The sequence below is a fragment of the Telmatherina bonti genome (assembly GCF_933228915.1).
Source record: "Telmatherina bonti genome assembly, chromosome: 19".
Classification (NCBI taxonomy): domain Eukaryota; kingdom Metazoa; phylum Chordata; class Actinopteri; order Atheriniformes; family Telmatherinidae; genus Telmatherina; species Telmatherina bonti.
The window spans coordinates 6,167,041-6,184,966 of record NC_136617.1 but is presented as its reverse complement, the minus strand read 5'-3'; the positions used below and the strand labels follow the sequence as shown (position 1 = coordinate 6,184,966).

Sequence of the window (17,926 nt, the reverse complement as noted above, 5' to 3'; positions counted from 1 at the left end):
TACTTTAATATACCGTTGTTTTAGGCAAAGTGTTTGATTAATGTGAACACAATATTCTGTTTTGAGCCACAAATGCTCTCACTCTTCAACTAAAAATACTGTTTTGTCTACAGATGGTTTTGTTCAATGTTGAAGTGATTCTGATCTGTTTTGAGTACATTTTATTAGTCATGTTTAAACTGGTTTAATGATATTCTATATAGCTGTGATGTGATGGGGGTGACTGTGTTTTGTGTAGTTTGATGGGAGTTTGATCCCATCTACAGATACCTAAAATTTACAATAAAAAATTTTATAATTTTTTTGGATGATTCAAATGTGAGATTGATACATTTGCAAAAAGGGAATCAATTTGTTAATTCTTTTGTGTTATCAAATAAATTGATGAAATATGGACAGTGTCCGTTTTTTTTTAAAGCAAGAAACATTTTTATGTTAAAAGTTGCACAAATTTAATGAGTTTGAGCCCATTTTTACCACAAACTGCCTTGTAAAACTTCCATCAACTAACTTTGTAAGGGTTTTTCATGAGTAAACTCTAGAGCACCATCTGGTTGACAAAATAAGAGTCTGCGTTTGATATGTTTTGTTGTTTCTGGTGTAAAAAAAACCCAAAACATATAAATTACACAAAATAATTCAGTCCAAATTCAAGTCCAAATGTACAAAAAGAAACGTTTGTATGTAAGATTATGCAAAGGTAGGAAGGTAGTGTTAGATTCCAAACAACTGTTTAACATTTAGAAAGTAACATGAGGGTAAAATCTCCACATTCATGAAACATTATCATTTACAAAATCATAAATTGAGATGCTGACAAATGGGTTATGCATGATTTCTGGAATCAAACAATAAGACTTATTCCAGCTTGTCCAGCAGCTGGCAGATTTCTTCTTGACTGCGGTATATTTTTTTCATTCCTCTTGGAAGATAGCGGCAGGACGAAAGGTTGAGGTAGTCCAGAGCGATCTGTTGTCCAATGACTGACCTGTAAAATAAATCCCAAGTGAGACTGAAGGTTTCAAACACTTCACTTGCTTATTTCTGCAAGGTCAAAAGGATAGCTCTAACCTAAGGGCTTGTGGTGTGATCCTAGTCCCGCTGAGGTTGAGGGAGCGTAGCGTGTCCGCCTTGGCCTGTTGAGCTAGAAAACTCATCCCTAACTCTAAGTCCTCCTCGGTGAAGAGCTGGTTTGCAATGTCAAGCTGCTGCAGTGTTTGACCCCACTTCTGGGTGACCATTGGAAGTCCCTTCTTCGGGAAAGACGACACCATAAAGCTGTTATAGTACTGTCCCCAGAACAGACACTCCAGGTCTGACACCAAAGAAAGAGACAGTGATTAGGAAACAATCTTAGAACATCACATAGTTACAATAATATATTTGCCTAGTTAAGGATTCTAATGTCTCTAAACCTGCCTTGCCTTAAATTACCCTATAAAAAATGGAAATGATCGCTCTGGGGGTTAAGGGTAGTCACATTGACTCTGTGGTCCTGCATGTTTTCAATGTTGCCCTGATTGTCACATCTGCATTTCAAACCATCTCATGAGAGCATAAAAAGTTTTTGAAATTTGAGATGTTTTTTTAAAATGTAGGTGTTTTTAATACCGGTTTTTATTGCAGTGTTTAGATTTTGTGTAATTCCATCGGTTATGAAAACACAGCTTGTGTTCCAATCTATCTATCTATCTATCTAACCTGAAGGGTTGCTTCTGGATTATCATGACCTGGATGACTGAGAATGAGATCAATATATGCCTGATTCTTATTGATGACACTTATTTGGATGAGTTATCATTCTCATTATTTGTTAATATATGTCCACTTTTATTGAATTAAAAAAATCTAACTTTTTCCCAAAGTAAGACTATAAGTGCCGTGTTTCCTACCAGGACAGGGCAATGCTGCAAGGCCAGATGGTGTGATTCGTGAACAGCCTCGTAGGTCCAGCACTCGCAGTTTGGTGGAGCCGAAGAGAATGTCCATCAGGTCTTTGTCGTTCAAGTAGGAATAAGATGCGGACGCGATACAAAACTCTTCCAGTAACGGGAAGCCTGACTCTGCGCTCACCATGTTTCGCACATTCTTAGGCCGAGGCCTGACATTCAGCATCCGGAAGGTCTGAAGGAGGTAAATAAACAATGCAAACTAAATCAGTGTCAGGAGTTTTAATGCTTTATTACACAAAACCTGAATGAAAGGGCTGGGTAATATGGCAAGAAAAAGATCAAAATATATCTTTTCATTTAGTCTCAATCAAAATTTTCACAGCAGTAGAATGATTTGGGCAGTAACCATATCTTTGACACCTATGTTTAATTATACATACATATATATATATATATATGTATATATATATATATATATATATATATATATATATATAAATAAAATGTACGTGCATCTGACTTTGAAACTGAATACCACGGTGTAATTTGAACCCAAGCAAAACATTTGCTTATTTTTTCAAGGCTGCTAATATGGTGCAATGGCAGCAAACATGACAAAGTGACTGCTGTTTCGGTTGTGTGGCTACACTGCTCGTAGCAGCTAAACTGCTTATAGGTGCTAACTGCTTGTAGCTGCTAAGTTCTAGTAGCAGCTAACTGCTAGAAGTTGATAAACTGCTTGTGGCTTCTAAGTGCTAGTAGCAGCTAACTGCTTGAAGTTGATAAATTGCTTATCCGCTACTTATCCATCTGCTGGATAAGTAGCGGGGGCGGGGTCATCCTTGCTCATGGCTGCCTACCATGGAAGCCGAGACAAAGCAAACCGGACGGTGAAACAGATAGCAGCTGAGCCAAGTAAAGTGAAGTCTGCTCACCAGCATTTTATATTTTGTCACTGGTAAGTTGAAATGTTAAATAAACAAACACAGTTATGTTTTCACTCTTACAATCTCTACAAACTTGTCATTGGGTGCCTCGTGGCTGCGCTGCAGCAAAGAATGCAGTGCTTCGTGAACGTGTGTGAAAGTTGGTGGCTGTGTGCCATTTACACAACTTCTGAATACTTATCATTATTAGTGGTGCAACGGATCATCATTGATCCGCGATCCGTTCGGATCAATATCTACAGTTCGGCACACACGTGATCCGCGGATTGATATGAAAAAAAAAAAAAAGAAAGCTGCGTGTAAAATCGTTCCACACAAGTGCAGTGTGGTCATGGCGAGCGGAGGAACTTGAACACCCCAGTTCATTCAAATCCCCTGCATGGGAACACTTTGGTTTCCCTGTCAGACACGATGAAGAAGGAAAGAGGTCAGCTGATAAAACAGTGACGGTGTGTTGGCACTGTGGAATAAGGAAACCATATTTACATTTGTTTTAAATCAGTGAATAATTCAGATAGTTCATGGTGTCTAACAGGTAGACATGAGTTTAAGAATGAGCTGAGAATGTAGTGTTTTAGCTTTGAGTAATATTTTTAAATTTTTTTCTGGTGGATGGATTTATCGGCCATTAGATCGGCTATCGGCCTGCTCTAAAGTCTTTATATCGGTATCGGTATGAAAAAAATCCATATCGGTCGGGCCCTACTTCTAGTAGCAGCTAAACTGCTCGTAACAGCTAAACTTCTAAAACCGGCTAAACTGCTTATTGCTGCTAACTGCTTGTAGCAGCTAACTGTTAGAAGTTGATTAACTGCTTATAGCTGCTAACTGCTTGTAGCAGCTAACTGTTAGAAGTTGATTAACTGCTTGTAGCTGCTAACTGCTTGTAGCAGCTAACTGTTAGAAGTTGATTAACTGCTTGTAGCTGCTAACTGCTTGTAGCAGCTAACTGTTAGAAGTTGATTAACTGCTTGTAGCTGCTAACTGCTTGTAGCAGCTAACTGTTAGAAGTTGATTAACTGCTTGTAGCTGCTAACTGCTTGTAGCAGCTAACTGTTAGAAGTTGATTAACTGCTTGTAGCTGCTAACTGCTTGTAGCAGCTAACTGTTAGTTGATTAACTGCTTGTAGCTGCTAAACCACTTATAGTTTACTTGGGTGAGTCTGTTTTGCGTTACAAACTACTCCTCTGGTATAAAAAAAAAGAGAGAAACTGCAGAGACAGATGAAACAAAGCAGGAAAACAAGTACATTTGTTTTTACCTTGAGTTTAGGACAGACCGCCTGTAGTGCTGTGATGCTTACAGGAAGTTCACAGTTTTTACTGTCGAGCTTCGTGTTGATCTCCAACAACTCCAAATCAGGACAGCACCCTTTCTGTAAAAAAAAAAAAAAACCCAAACATTTCCGTGTAAAAAAACTAATTTGGACACCTTCAGCTGTTTGTTATGGTAATATGAAGCTCAAACTAACACAAATCTGCATGGTGAACTGACTGTAAATAATACTATGTTTAAAACGTTACGTTGTAAATAACATCAACCTGACCAGGAACAACAGATGGAAATTAGCCAATGGCTAAAGTCTGACTGTTCATTAATACATAAGGTCCCAGGAAGATGGACATGTTAATGTTAAATATCTCCTGTGCGAAATGGGCTTTAGAAGAATGTTAAAAATAAATTGGGTTTACAACAAAAGCTGTCAGCAGTTTCTCATTCTTTGGTCCATGAGAGAACAAGATTTGCTTGATCTGGCTTCCATGATGTTCAAGGTACTCCAGTAATCCTTCCACCTGAAACTACAACAGAACCCTTATTTTACAAATTCTAGTAAGCAGTTTTATACTTTAGTTTTGTCAATAAAACAAACCAAAACAAAAAAAATTGCAAATGTTTTGCTTCTGTGCAGAATGTGAATGTGTTCAGTTCTTCGTCAAATGACTGCTGTAGTCACAGCACACACAAAGGGTTATCCGATCTGACGTCAGCTGGCATTGATAGAAACACAACAGCTGGGTGCATGCACTAATTTTCAATGAAGGCGCTGCACATGAGTCAGCAGGGGTGTAGACAGCATGATTCCTTTCCTAAAGTACATAGTCGTCCTCAAATATATTCATACCCTTCCATTTAGGAAAATGAAAAATCCACAATAGCTACTAATATAACAGGAGCTAACCAGCTAAATCCACTAGCTGCTTAGCTCCTGTTAGCTCATGTTAGCTCCAGGTTAACGCTTAGCTACATGCAGCTTTGAGTTTGATAGATGTCAATCACCACCCCCACACTCACAGCCCCCCCTCTCAGCTCTACTTTTTGCCTTTTTTATATTTTGCCAGAGTGACGACATGCGTGATGTTGCCAAGATGGCGACGGAGGGAACTGCCCACCAGGCTCCGTTTCAGCTCTTTAGAAACCTATGGAAGACGTTACTGAAGCTACACCCATCTATGATCTAATAAGAAAATGTATTCTACTGCACAGAGAAGCTCAAACAAACCCAAACTCATGGTGAACTGACTTTAAATCACGTCTGTACCTCTGAATACTGGAGGTTGATGGTGTGCAGCGAGCGGCTGTGCAGACCGAGGCTGTGGAAAGCACTCGCCGTCAGACCTGAGCAGTACGACAGCTTGATGGAGCTCAGATGAGGGCAGAACTGAGAAACAACCTGAACAACAACACAAAACAAACAAACAGAACATTTTACTTAAAAAAGATTAAACTTTCTCTCCTGGGAAGGCTTGCAGTGTTTGCCCAGCTCACTCCAAACTAGCAGTTATTTCCAGTTACAAAAAACACAAGTGTGATATATATATAATAAAATAAAGAATAAAATTTAAGAATCAAGGCGAGCCTCATATCCAAAAGGAAGAGTAAATTTTTGTTCAGTTAAACCATCATTCTGTCATCATTCTGGACAGGACAGGTAAAAAAAAAAAAAGGTTTTTAATACAAAGTTTGTGTCAAAGATCAAGTTCACATCCTTCAGTAAGACTCAATGAATGAATGGATCATGTCATCCGTAACTTTACCTCCAGTGTGAAATCAACATTCTTCTTCCAGTGACAGAGAGAAAAGTCTCGCAGCTGAGAGAATCTAGAGAAGAAATGTTACGTTTTTTTTATTTATTTATCTTAAACACATACACAGCACAAAACAAGGATGCACATTTGTGTAACATTATACCTTGTTTGAGAAGGAGCAGAAGGAAGCCCAAGGCTTATTTAAATACTCCTCCTTATTTACAGTATTTAATTTACACATATATGGCAACCTTTACATCCTGAAAGTCATCAGTCAGAAGGCAAAATTTAAAGCAGCAATATAAATTATGGATTTTTTTCTTTTTTATATTTATCAAATAACAATTTCTTGTACATTTTTTTAAACTGGATAATATTATTACGTAATTTTAAATCATCACTTAGTCCATTCCTGTCTACACGTCGGGCGAGAGGAAAACTGTCAGCAGAAATAAACATGTTTACAGCCTGGTTCAAAAATCCATTTTAGGTTTAATAGGTCAGGTTTACCTTCATGACAACTGTGGGGGGAGTGAATTTTTTTCTAACTCGCCCGTTTAAAAGTAATTTAATCTTGAAGTTCGGCATATTTACATCCACCATGACGCTCACAGCCCCCCTCTCAGCTCCACCTCTTTGCCCATATTTGTATTTTCCGGGTGAGACGACGCGCATGCCCCTCCCAAGATGGTGATGGTAGGAACCGCCCACCGAGCTTCAATTCAGCTCTTCAGAAATCTACGGGTGACGTCACGGAGGCTCCGCCCATCTTTTATATCCAGTCTATGGTCTTAACGCTACTGTAAGAATAACGTTGGCACTGGTTAGGCTATCACCTACACAGAGTAATGTATTAACCACTGGTTTACCACCGGTAACACCATGATGGCAAAATTTCTCAGCAGAAACGCTGCAATTAGCTAAAAGAAAAGATGGAGATATGCTTCATGTCGCTCTGCCTGAATTACCCCGTTACATCCAAAGGGTCTTTCTGTGGTTTCTGCTTAAAAGTGAAACACAACAATAAATGATTATTGTGATTATAAACTCTTCATAAACCATCATGGTATCAAAGCGAAGACTTGTGGGAGCAGACTCAGTGACTCAGCAGACTCAGACTCAGAGCGACCCAGTCTGGAGTCCCTCCCCATTGGTCTGAAACAAACCGGCTACTCTGATTGGTTGATCTGAGGAGACTCTTGCCTCTTGCCTTGCATCACCACGTTTTCGTCAAAACATTCAAGATGGTGCACGGACGTAGCAGGAGTTTGTTTCTGCCGTAAAAAAATATTAGTTTCTGATTTACGACTCACTTCAAAAAATTGCCAACAACGCCGTGTAGCTTCAGGTTCTTACAGCAAAGATCATTTACGTCTTCCGTACTGCACGCCATGTTTATTTTCTTCTGTTGCGTCCGCTCTATTGAACACCTCCAGACATTGTAGGCTTTACTGACGTCACGTCCGCCATTTTTCTGATTGGATTGTCCCGCCCTAGAAATCCGCTGAGTCCCCAGACTCTGCGCTGGTCCAGCGAGTGAGTCTGGCTTGCCAGGCTAAAAATAAAGGAGGCTATGATTGGCCAATTGGTATGATTGATACCTTATTATAGTGTAACACGGCAGAATGATGCTGATGTTGTCATGTTTACATCAGTCAGACCAATCAGCAACAGATGGGGGAAATGTTTGTGATTCAGAATGATAAACACCTGTAGTCGTCCATCCAAGCCATTTAACGCGGCAGAAAACTGATGTTTTGCAGGGAAACTCCTGCCAAAGCACACTGGGAAACATAGTTGTTTTACTAAAAGCAGCTTTATCCTGGTGGTTTTGTTGGAAAGACGGAAAATTAACACAGAATTTGGTGTTTTTAAACGTGAAGCAAAATTTGGCCTTTTTTTGCTTCTGAATTGTTCAATTTTCTTTTAGTCTGTTTAATGTGAGCTTTTAGAAGAGGTGTTGTTTGTCTGTTTGCATGAGATCCTGGACTTCCTCTGGACACCACACATCTATATTTACATGACTGACCTGATGTGACACCGGTGAAACTGGGTGTGTGGTTCTGCAGCCCCTGAGGGTTTTGGTTGTCAGAGGTTAAACTCAGAGCTGATTTTTGTATTTTTGTGAAAGCAGGATAAAAGGCTTGCGATGCAGACCTGTTCTGAGCCAGCCAGTTCACCGTGTTCTTGACCTTGGTCTCAGTTTTAGGCAGCTGATTCTTGTCTGGAGTGATCCAGCAGTGACCCAGAGTCACCCTGCGCCACAGGACCGGACTGGAGGCGGCAGCGTTCCACAGACGACACACTCGGCCGGCTCTTCACCACAAAAGAAGAAACATGATGTTTAACCTTTTTTTTTTTTGACAAAAGACATAAGACAAAAAACAAGGACAAAACAAACTAAATTAAATGACAGGGTGATCCAAGAATTAATGGGAAAGAAAGGAAAGTGAATAAGAAAATAAGAAAATAAACTCTGTGTGTGTGTGTGTGTGTGTGTGTATGCTAAAGCTTTGGGGATACTGTAGGCTGGTTTTGTCAAGAGTTCAGCATGAATTTGCTTCTGAATGGGACCAAGTCTTACAGAAACGAGGAGTGTTTCATTAAGGCAGACATTTCCCAGAGAGATCTGCTCTGTTACCAGGTTCTTCCAGACGGTGAGATTCAAGTGATTTCTTGTTTTCCAGTGCGGGAGGATCGTTGTCTTGGCGACCAGCAGTGCTGTAAACAGCATCATCTTAATGTGAGGCAGAGTTGTGGGGACAGAGGGACATGGCAGCCTAATATATGAGATAGATGATCTGTAACTTGTGTCCAAAGTTGTCCAGCAGGTGTGTAAAACCAGAAAACATGCTTATAACTGCCAGTAGTGTGTTGTGTACAATGATTGCATCGATCTGATACAGAAAAACCCATGTTATGTAATTTCTCACCTGTGTAGTGCACTCTCTGGTTGATTTTGTATTGTATTAGTTGAAGGTTAGGGTTTTTACGGTCAGAGAAATTATTTTTGCATATTTGTGCTTATGTGTGCAGTATGCAGAAATAATGATGTTAAACCTCTAAAAACAGCTGAAATCCTGACTCTGGAGGGAGGAAACAGCTAGAATACCTGCACAGGAACGGCACAGCACAATCTTGATCAACAACCATCTGAAAGATGTTGACCAGGACCTCCTCCGGGAGGTTTTGGCCCCATCTCTGATCATCTTTCTGCAGAGGGATGGATAAGTTTGTCTCCTCTTCTTTCACTTTAACCGCTTTGTTTTCCAGTCTAGGTTTGGAACGAATTATCTTTCTTTTCTTCTTCACTAAACTGGATTTCAACTTTCCTTTAGCAACCTTCTTCTTTTGGCTTCCCTTTTTCTTTCTGATAATCCAGGCTGGAGCAGAGTTGGATATAACAAGAAGCATGTCTTCCCCTTGATGGACGACGTAGTCGGGTTTGGCCGGCCGGGAGACTCGGGCTTTCTTTGCTTTCTTTGCTTTTGCATCTGCAGTCCTTTTAGAAGAGGCTTTCTTGGACTCTGGTCCTCCATCTCCTTGCCCTGATGGCACAGCTTCATCTTTTCTTTCATTTTGGGATGGAGCTTCAGAAGCCTCCATCACTGATGCAACCTTAAGTTTACCAGAAGAAGAAAAACAGACATTATTATCCACATCTGAGGAGAGACAGCAGATCATTTAGTTATTTCACAGACTTTTATCGTATTAAAGGATGAGGTTGCCATGCCACATGCTTTTCTGTATTTATACATGAGATTCAATCAGAACTACTCAAATTAGACACAATATGATACTCCTATAAACCTGCACCATATGAGTATCTGTAGATGCAGGATATAAGTAATGGTTGTAAGTAATAATTACGAGGGCGTGGTGGTCCAGTGGTGCTTATTCGATCTTCACAGCTTTATCTTTAAAGATGCTGGAAATGTTAAAGCGAGAGAGTTGCAGACCTAGAAATGCTTCCAGGATGACGTTAGCCACCTCTAATGGGACCTGCATGGATCACCAGTATCCACAGTCTGGAATAAATTTTAAAGTAGTTTAATAATTATTTATACTTTAAAAAATATATGGATGTACATTTTTAGAAGAGATTTGTAAGCAGGTTGTAAGTTAGCAGTGTTAATCTGGTTATATGCTGCAACTACATTTAGTTTTAAGGTAAAGTAGGGAAACCACGCTATATTTAGTTTTAATTTATGTTTTTATGGACTACACATTGACGCAGTTAGGATTGTCACACTGTAGATGAAAATAAACTTTAAAAATGCTCAAAGAGCACCTTATAGTCAACATTTAGTTAGCGCTGACTAAGCTTGTGCTGCATTCAAATAGTAGGCTAGCAGGACTGCTAATTGGCTTTAAAGTCTTTATTACATGACATTTTAGAGAATATATCCTGATTTTTATGACTTTATATCGGGAAATATAATCTTTAAGAGTAAAGGAGATATTTGAGACAGTTGATACAACTGTTAATACAACAGCAATAATCAGTCTACACATTATTTATAAGGTTTATTTGTTAAATATGCCTTAATACTTTCAGCCTTTATAACATGATGGATATAATACCATTGGATTAGTTAAGTCCGTCCAAATATCTCCATTTCTAATGAAATAACTATCAGAAAGTTGAAATTGTGGCCTAAATAAGCTTTATTGATATGCTTTGTTATTAAAACATGTAACACTATAACAAGCGCACACGTTTCCTCTTTGTCAAGCTGCGCGCGCAACCTCAATTGTTTACGGAAACCTCATACTGTGATAGTTGTAGATTACTTTATATAAAGCTTTAAAATAACCCTCATATCTTAGCACAATAAAATCATGTTATATTAATAATAAGCCACATAACAGATTTTAACGTTTAGCACTGTTTGGTTAATCAAGCTTAACTCAGTAACGCTTAGTGAAGATAGTTTTAAAAACACGACCCGCTTTAAGATAGCTATATTTATTATAGATTTTATTATTCAGGCATTAAAAATCAAGGATAATGTGATTTTGGAGATAAAAATGCAGAAAATTCTGACCTGAAGTGATGCTGCTTTATAAAACGCTTCAGCAGCTAGACCCACAATGCATTTCGCTTTCCCCCACTCTGATTGGTCAAGATCTCAACCATGTCCCGCCTTCCTCAAAACTGACCAATTGCTGAGCCGCTTACTTCCACCACGACTCGCGTGTTGTGGTTCTGATGAAGCGGTGGTCATAAAGTTCCGGGTAAGAACTTATTTTCACTACTTTTAGTGTACTAATAATTTGGAAATGTTCCAGGATTCGGATTGGGATCATGTGTTGATTGTCACCGCTGATCAGTCTGTTTGCAGCTACTAATGTCTGCGGTAATATTAGCTCAATGCTAATACGAGGCTAACTAACGTTAGCAAACAAAGCTAGTGGAGAATTAGCTTCGAGCTTTGGCTCCGGGTTAAAACTGCAGGGTTAAAACCAAAACTGCAGGGTTAAAACTAAAACCGCAGGGTTAAAACTGAAATTGCAGGGTTAAAACTGTAGCTTCCACGCTTCCTTCGTGTAAAATCGTATTTGCAGTTGCAAGCAACTCTAGCTGAACTTTATACATCTTTTTCATTGTTTCAGATGAGGGCGAGTTCATATGCACTACGAGGTACATGCATCCTAAAAACAGATTAAGTAAACACGCAAACTAAATACCATTGTATCACAACCACTGGAGTTAAACTGTGGAACAACTTAAGTGATAATATGAAGTTATGTCCTACTCTTATCAAATTTAAGAATACCCTTAAAAAACATACATTACAAACATACAGGACAGAATTACTTTGACTTATTTATAATCTATGTATGTGGATTTGCATGTCTGTGTGTATATGTACGTGCTTCATGTGTGCATATTTATACATGTACATGTATGTATATACATGTATGTACATGTAAATGTGATAGTACATAATTACATGTATGAGAAATTTTATTTATTTGTGGAAATGATCACAAACAGTTAAAATGTGGGAAATTATCCATTTATAAAGTGAACAATTTAAGACATATGGCATGCTATGTTATAACAATGATTTCTTTTTTCTCTTTTCATTGAGTATCGCTAAGAAAATCAATAACCATTTATTGGTACGTTATGTTTCTTTTTTTTTTTTTTTTGAAAGGGGGCAGATATTACAAGAAATTTTCTTTTTCCTGCTCCTTTTCGAGCATGGTGCTCTGTTTGTTTTGTTTTTGTACTGTAAAGTCCTGTTATCACCTGTATGTATGAAATAAACAAAACAAAAAAGAAATGTGGAACCCGAGTGCTAACTTTGCACACCGACACTGAAACTTGGGTGGTTGTTGGATGTTATGAGAGAAACTGGTTCATATGTAACATGTCAGTTCCTAGAAAAAGATTATTATTTTTGCTTCTTATCGTTCAGTGAGACAGGAGACATGGTTGATTTTATGTTAGATTAATTATGACTCTACTAGAGTAATAGCAATATTCCTAAAAGTGAAGTTGAACCATGATACAACTGCCCTACCTGATGTAAATGTGGAACATAAAGTAAGGAAACTTTGACTGGTTGTTTCTCCCCTCTGATAAAACCAGTTGTAGTTGTGTTTATACAAAAGCTGGATTAGTCACCCTTACGACGAGGTATAAATGGTAAGAATTGTCTTTAACATTGAAACATGGTGGAGAAATTGCAGTGGGTTTTGTCACATTTTCTGGGATAGTTGTGTGTAGTTTTATGTGTAGTTTTACCTCTTTGTAAAGGTGATTGATCAGGTTTTCCAGCCATGTGTAATACAACACCAGCTGGTATTACTAAAGGGAAGAAATGCTCCACCAAACATATATTTCCTTACCTTTTTTTGTCAAGTTTACATTTATTTTTTGGATTATATTTAATTATCTGCTGGAGACTTTAGATTTACAGACTGGTGGCGATGTTAATCTAAAAAATATGACACTTATTTCCAATATATTTAATTTATTCAGTCTAAATCTGTAAAAGACTGTTTTTTTTTTTTTTGGTAACTTTTTATTTGTAAACATTTTCATTTATGAAAAACAAAACACAGAAGAGGTCAGGGGGTATCTAATACAATAATTGGCACATACAAAAAAAATGTTTACATAAGATTAACCCTTTTTTTTGTTTTAGGTACTGTCATAGTTCAGCCATTTTCTCCAGCGTCTTGTTCCTAGGTCTTGTTGAAGGCGCAAAGTATAAGTCATGAGTTCCATAACTTTAATGTTTTCAACGATGGAAATAAAGAGTCTCATTGTAGGAGGCTGTTTCTTTAGCCAGCATTTTGTGATAGCCTTCTTTGCTGATGTGGACAGGATTTTGAGGAGATACATATCATCTGTAGTCAGCTCATCTGGACTATATCCAAGGTATAGTAGTGTGAAGGAGCAGCTAACGTTATAACCTAGCACTTTGGAGATTACATTTGTCACCTCTGCCCAGAAGGGTTGAATAACTGGACATAACCAAAATATATGCCCGTGGTCCGCTGCTGTTTCGCCACATTCCCTCCAACAGTGTGCAGAGCCCATACTAAACTTAGATTTTTGTTTAGGTGTAATAAAAAAGCGAATAAGTGTTTTCCAACAAAAAACCCTCCAAGTGTTGGAGTTGGTGGATGAAAACTGAATCTCCCAAGCCCCCGTCTACATGTCCTCTGTAATTACAGTATGCATTTCTTTTTCCCATTTTTGCTTTATGTAGGTTGTTGAATCTGTTTTAAGTATGATCAAACTACAGTATAGCTTACTAATAAGACTTTTGAGACTTGCTGATTTATATGCACTGATAAAGATGTTAACAAATAATGAAAACTCTTCAACAGTGGTATTCTGTATTCTTTTAGTAATATAATTGCGAAGCTGTAAGTATCTAAAAAAATCGTTTTTCCAAACCGTACAACTCACATAAAGCATCAAAAGACATCAGATTTGCTTTCTTGTATACTGTGCAAACAGCAGTTAGGCCATATAATGTCCAATGTTTAAATCTGGTATCTTGTAAAGCAGGTAAGAAGTCAGGATCGTATGCTGGCCATCTAAGAATTTTAACCTCCTCCTGGACTTTCAATTTTTTTACCTCTGACTTCCAAATTTTAAGTGTCAAATTAATCCATTGGCTGGTTGTCAAATAGTTTCCACTTTCAGCAGTAATATGGCCTGATCTTGACTGAATTGGCACATTAGATAGAGACGACTCAATTACCTTCCATTTCGCATCATAAGATGGGTTACACCAACAGACCAGTGGCCTCAGCTGTGATGATACATAATAGTCTCGTAAAGAGGGTAGGGCCTGCCCCTCTCTTTCCCTCGGCAACTGCAATGTGCAAAATTTGACTCTTGGTCTCTTTTTAAGCCAAACAAACCTTGAAATGTGTTTATTCCATTCCCTAAACTGTTTATCAGAGATGGGTATTGGCAAAGACAAAAAAAGATATAATAGTTTAGGAAGTATGTTCATCTTGACTGCCTGTATTCTGTTGCCAATGTCAAGGGGAAGCAGGCTCCAGCTGTCCAGGTCACTGATCATTTTTTTAGTAGCAGGGTTATAGTTCTTATCATATAGTTGTGACAAATCTTTAGGTAAACACACACCCAAATATTTTATATAATCAGAGTACCAGTTAAAATTATACTTCGACGCTAACTCCTGTTCAGGATGAAAATTAAATGTCATGATCTGCGTTTTATGAATGTTAAGGGAATACCCAGAATATGAACCATATAATTGTAACATTTTCATTAGGACTGGTAAACCAGAGCTGGGATCTGTAATGGTAATCAGTACATCATCTGCGTATAAACAGACTTTGTATTCCTTCCCACCTATTTGAATACCTTTTAATAGGGTCTCCTGGCGTATCGCTTGTGCTAAAGGTTCTATAAATAAATTAAATAAGTTTGGGCTTCCAGGGCACCCTTGTCTACACCCGCGCTGTAGCTGTATGGGATTGGATAGGCTTCCTTTTATTTTGATTCTAGCACTGGGGGAGGTGTAAAGCACCTGAATACATTTTATAAAATCACTGCAGAATCCAAATCTTTCCATTGCTAAATATAGAAAGTCCCACCGGACCGAATCAAAAGCTTTTTCAGCGTCAAGACTAAGAACCATAGCATTTAATTTTCTGTTTTTAAATCTGTTCAATAATGTGGAGAGTTCTCCTAATATTGTCCTGGGTTTGTCTGTTTTTTAGAAAACCTGTTTGGTCTTCATCAATCAGTGAGGGCATCACTGTGTCCATTTGTCTCACCAGAATAGTTGTGTACAATTTGTAATCAGTGTTTAGAACACTTATTGGTCAATATGATTTACAGTCAGTTTTATCTTTTCCCTCTTTTGGAATCACAGATATGAAGGCCTCTTTCCAAGATTGGGGGTACAGAGCCACCTTTCAAAATATAATTAAAACTGGTCTCGAGTTGGGGTATTAGGCCCTCTCTCATTTTCTTGTACCATTCAGGTGGGAACCCGTCTGTACCAGGAGATTTACTCGGTTTGAGACTTGAAATGGCTTTATCAATTTCTTGACGTGTTATTAATGACATTAATTTATTATTTGCATCTCTGCCGAGTGAGGGAAGGTCCAAAGAATCCAAAAAGGTTTTTATTATATTTTTGTCAGCCAAAACAGGTTGACTATATAAAGTTTTATAATATGTTTCAAATGATTTTTGAATACTATCTGGGTCAGTTACAATCTTACGGCTTTCAGGGTCTTTTATTTTATGAATTGAATTTTCAGCTCGTTGTTTTCTGAGCTTCCATGCTAGGAGTTTAGATGTTTTAGGCCCCACCTCGTAATATCTCTGCTTCATGTACCGTATATTTTTTTCAACTGCTTCACCTAATATTCTATCTATTTCTTGTTTAATCTGTCTCATTTGAAGTTCCACTGTGGAACTTTTTTCTTTCAGGTACCTTTCCTCTAGAAGTTTCAGTCTTTCCTGCAATTGGGACATTTCTAAAGTTTTTTGTTTTTTAAGCCTGGCAGATTTAGCAATTATTTTCCCGCGAAGAACAGCTTTAGCTGCATCCCACACAATGCTAGGGTTTGTCTCCCCATTGTTGTTGTCCTGTAGATACAGGTTTAATTCTGTTGTCATTGTCTGTATAAATGCTGGATCATTTAGCATACCAGTGTTTAATTTCCATAACGTGTTTCTATGTCTGGCATCCAAATGAAGACTTAAGTAAATTCCAGAATGGTCAGAGAAGTCTCTTTGACCAAGTCTGCATTCTTTTATTCTGTTTAGATCAGTTTTATACATTAAAATATAATCTATCCTTGAGTGGAGGGAGTGGCGTGCAGAATAAAATGTGAATCCTGGGACTGATCCATGCACAGACCTCCACACATCCATAAGGCCTAAGTCTAAAAGCATTTTGTTTACACGTTTTTCTATAGGAGTACGCTTTCTTCCTGTATTTGTAGTATCTAGTTGTGGATTTAATAACAGATTAAAATCTCCTGCACAAATCAAACACCCATGAGATTCTGTGATAATGAGATCAAACACCTTTTTGTAGAAACCCATACTGCTCCCAGGTGGTGCGTACACGTTCAACAACGTAGCATCTTTTTGGTCAATTTTACATTTCACTAGTATAAATCTACCTTCATTATCCCTTAATTCAGATATGAATTCAAATTTGACTCTGTTTGAGATTAAGATAGCCACTCCTCGTTTTTTTCCACTTCTATGAGACGAGTAATAAGTATTTTTGAACCCAATTCTTTTTAGTTTGTCGTGTTCCATGTTAGACAGATGAGTTTCCTGCCAGTATGCTATATCTACTTTTTCTTTTTTCATTTTTACAACCAATTTGCTCCTTTTAATAGGATTATTTAACCCATTAACATTTAATGACAGTACGTTATATTTCTTAAAAGACATAAGTAAACAATTGAGACCTAAATGTCACCCCTGACCTCAAAATAACAACATTAAAACATGAACTCATTGAACAAAAAAACAATAGAACACAGAACTGGGTTTCCACTACGGAGGATGCAATATTGTCCTACGAAGGTGAGGGGGCAGGCCACAAGGTGGGGCCCCTCGTTTGGGTAAATGTCAGAGAGGAAAAAGAAAATAAAAAAGAAAAATGGGTAAACAGGGATACAAAAAAATGGAGACCTCCAATCTGAGAATAGAGGCACTAGCCCGTTAACGATAATGAATTAAAACGGGTTACGTCATTATACCTGAGGTGTGAATAGTTCTGGAAATTTCTCACCGCAGTATGGTTCTTCAGTTCAGTATTTAGGAATCTTCTGTTGAATCTTCTGGTGTCCTGGGGAACTGATTCAACCTCTCTCGGACACTTTTGTGGAAATTCTCGCGGTGTGTAGTCTGCGTCTCCCATGGCAGGAGTTGCTTCAGCGTCTCCTCAGTCACGGCCTGTGCGGTGCTGGTCTTCGCGACGGTGATCCGGTCCACGCCGATGCCTCTTTTCTGCAGGTCATCCGCAGCTTGAGTGGCACTATTGTAGAGGATGCTTCCAGAGTCAAAGAAAACGCGCATCTTGCTGAGTGGGGTCTGGAAACGTATCCCCTTAGCCTTCAGTGCTCTTTTGATAGGGATGTATTCTTTTCTTCTCTTCTGCACATCCAATGCATAGTCATGATCGAAGTACACTTGCTTGTTGTTGATGTGTATTGGCCTCTTCCATGCAGCGCGAAGCACTGCTTCTTTCACGGTGAAGCGGAGGAAGTAGACGACTATAGACCGAGGGGGGGCTGTCGCGGGGGGCTTCAAACCTAACGCCCGGTGGGCGCGTTCAATGCCGAGATTATAATCCTGGCCCAGGTCGTTCTCAAATTCTCTTTTAATCAGATTGTCAATAAAGGCAATCATAGATGTGCCCTCCGAGTCCTCCGCCACTCCGTAGATCCGGATATTGTTGCGCCTGGCACGCCCCTCCATCTCGGAGACCTTCTCTTGCAGTTTATGTTGGTTTTGCATCAGCTGAATAAGTGCATCCTTCACTCCAATATCCCATCGCTCAGTTTCCGCCATGTTATCCT

The 17,926-nt window shown here is 38.6% G+C and overlaps 1 protein-coding gene across 1 annotated transcript; it reads right to left on the bottom strand.

Annotated features, from left to right (window-relative positions):
• Window positions 1-858: 858 nt before the first annotated feature.
• fbxl6 (F-box and leucine-rich repeat protein 6) lies at window positions 859-10,953 on the bottom strand (the record flags this gene model as incomplete). Its single annotated transcript, XM_079258658.1, has 10 exons — window positions 10,915-10,953; window positions 8,979-9,484; window positions 8,024-8,182; window positions 5,876-5,939; window positions 5,380-5,511; window positions 4,532-4,639; window positions 4,102-4,215; window positions 1,893-2,124; window positions 1,072-1,315; window positions 859-988 (listed from the first exon to the last, which is right to left on the bottom strand). The coding sequence occupies exons 2-10, from the start codon at window positions 9,470-9,472 to the stop codon at window positions 859-861; spliced, it is 1,677 nt and encodes a 558-aa protein (XP_079114784.1). The 5' UTR covers window positions 9,473-9,484; window positions 10,915-10,953.
• Window positions 10,954-17,926: the final 6,973 nt, after the last annotated feature.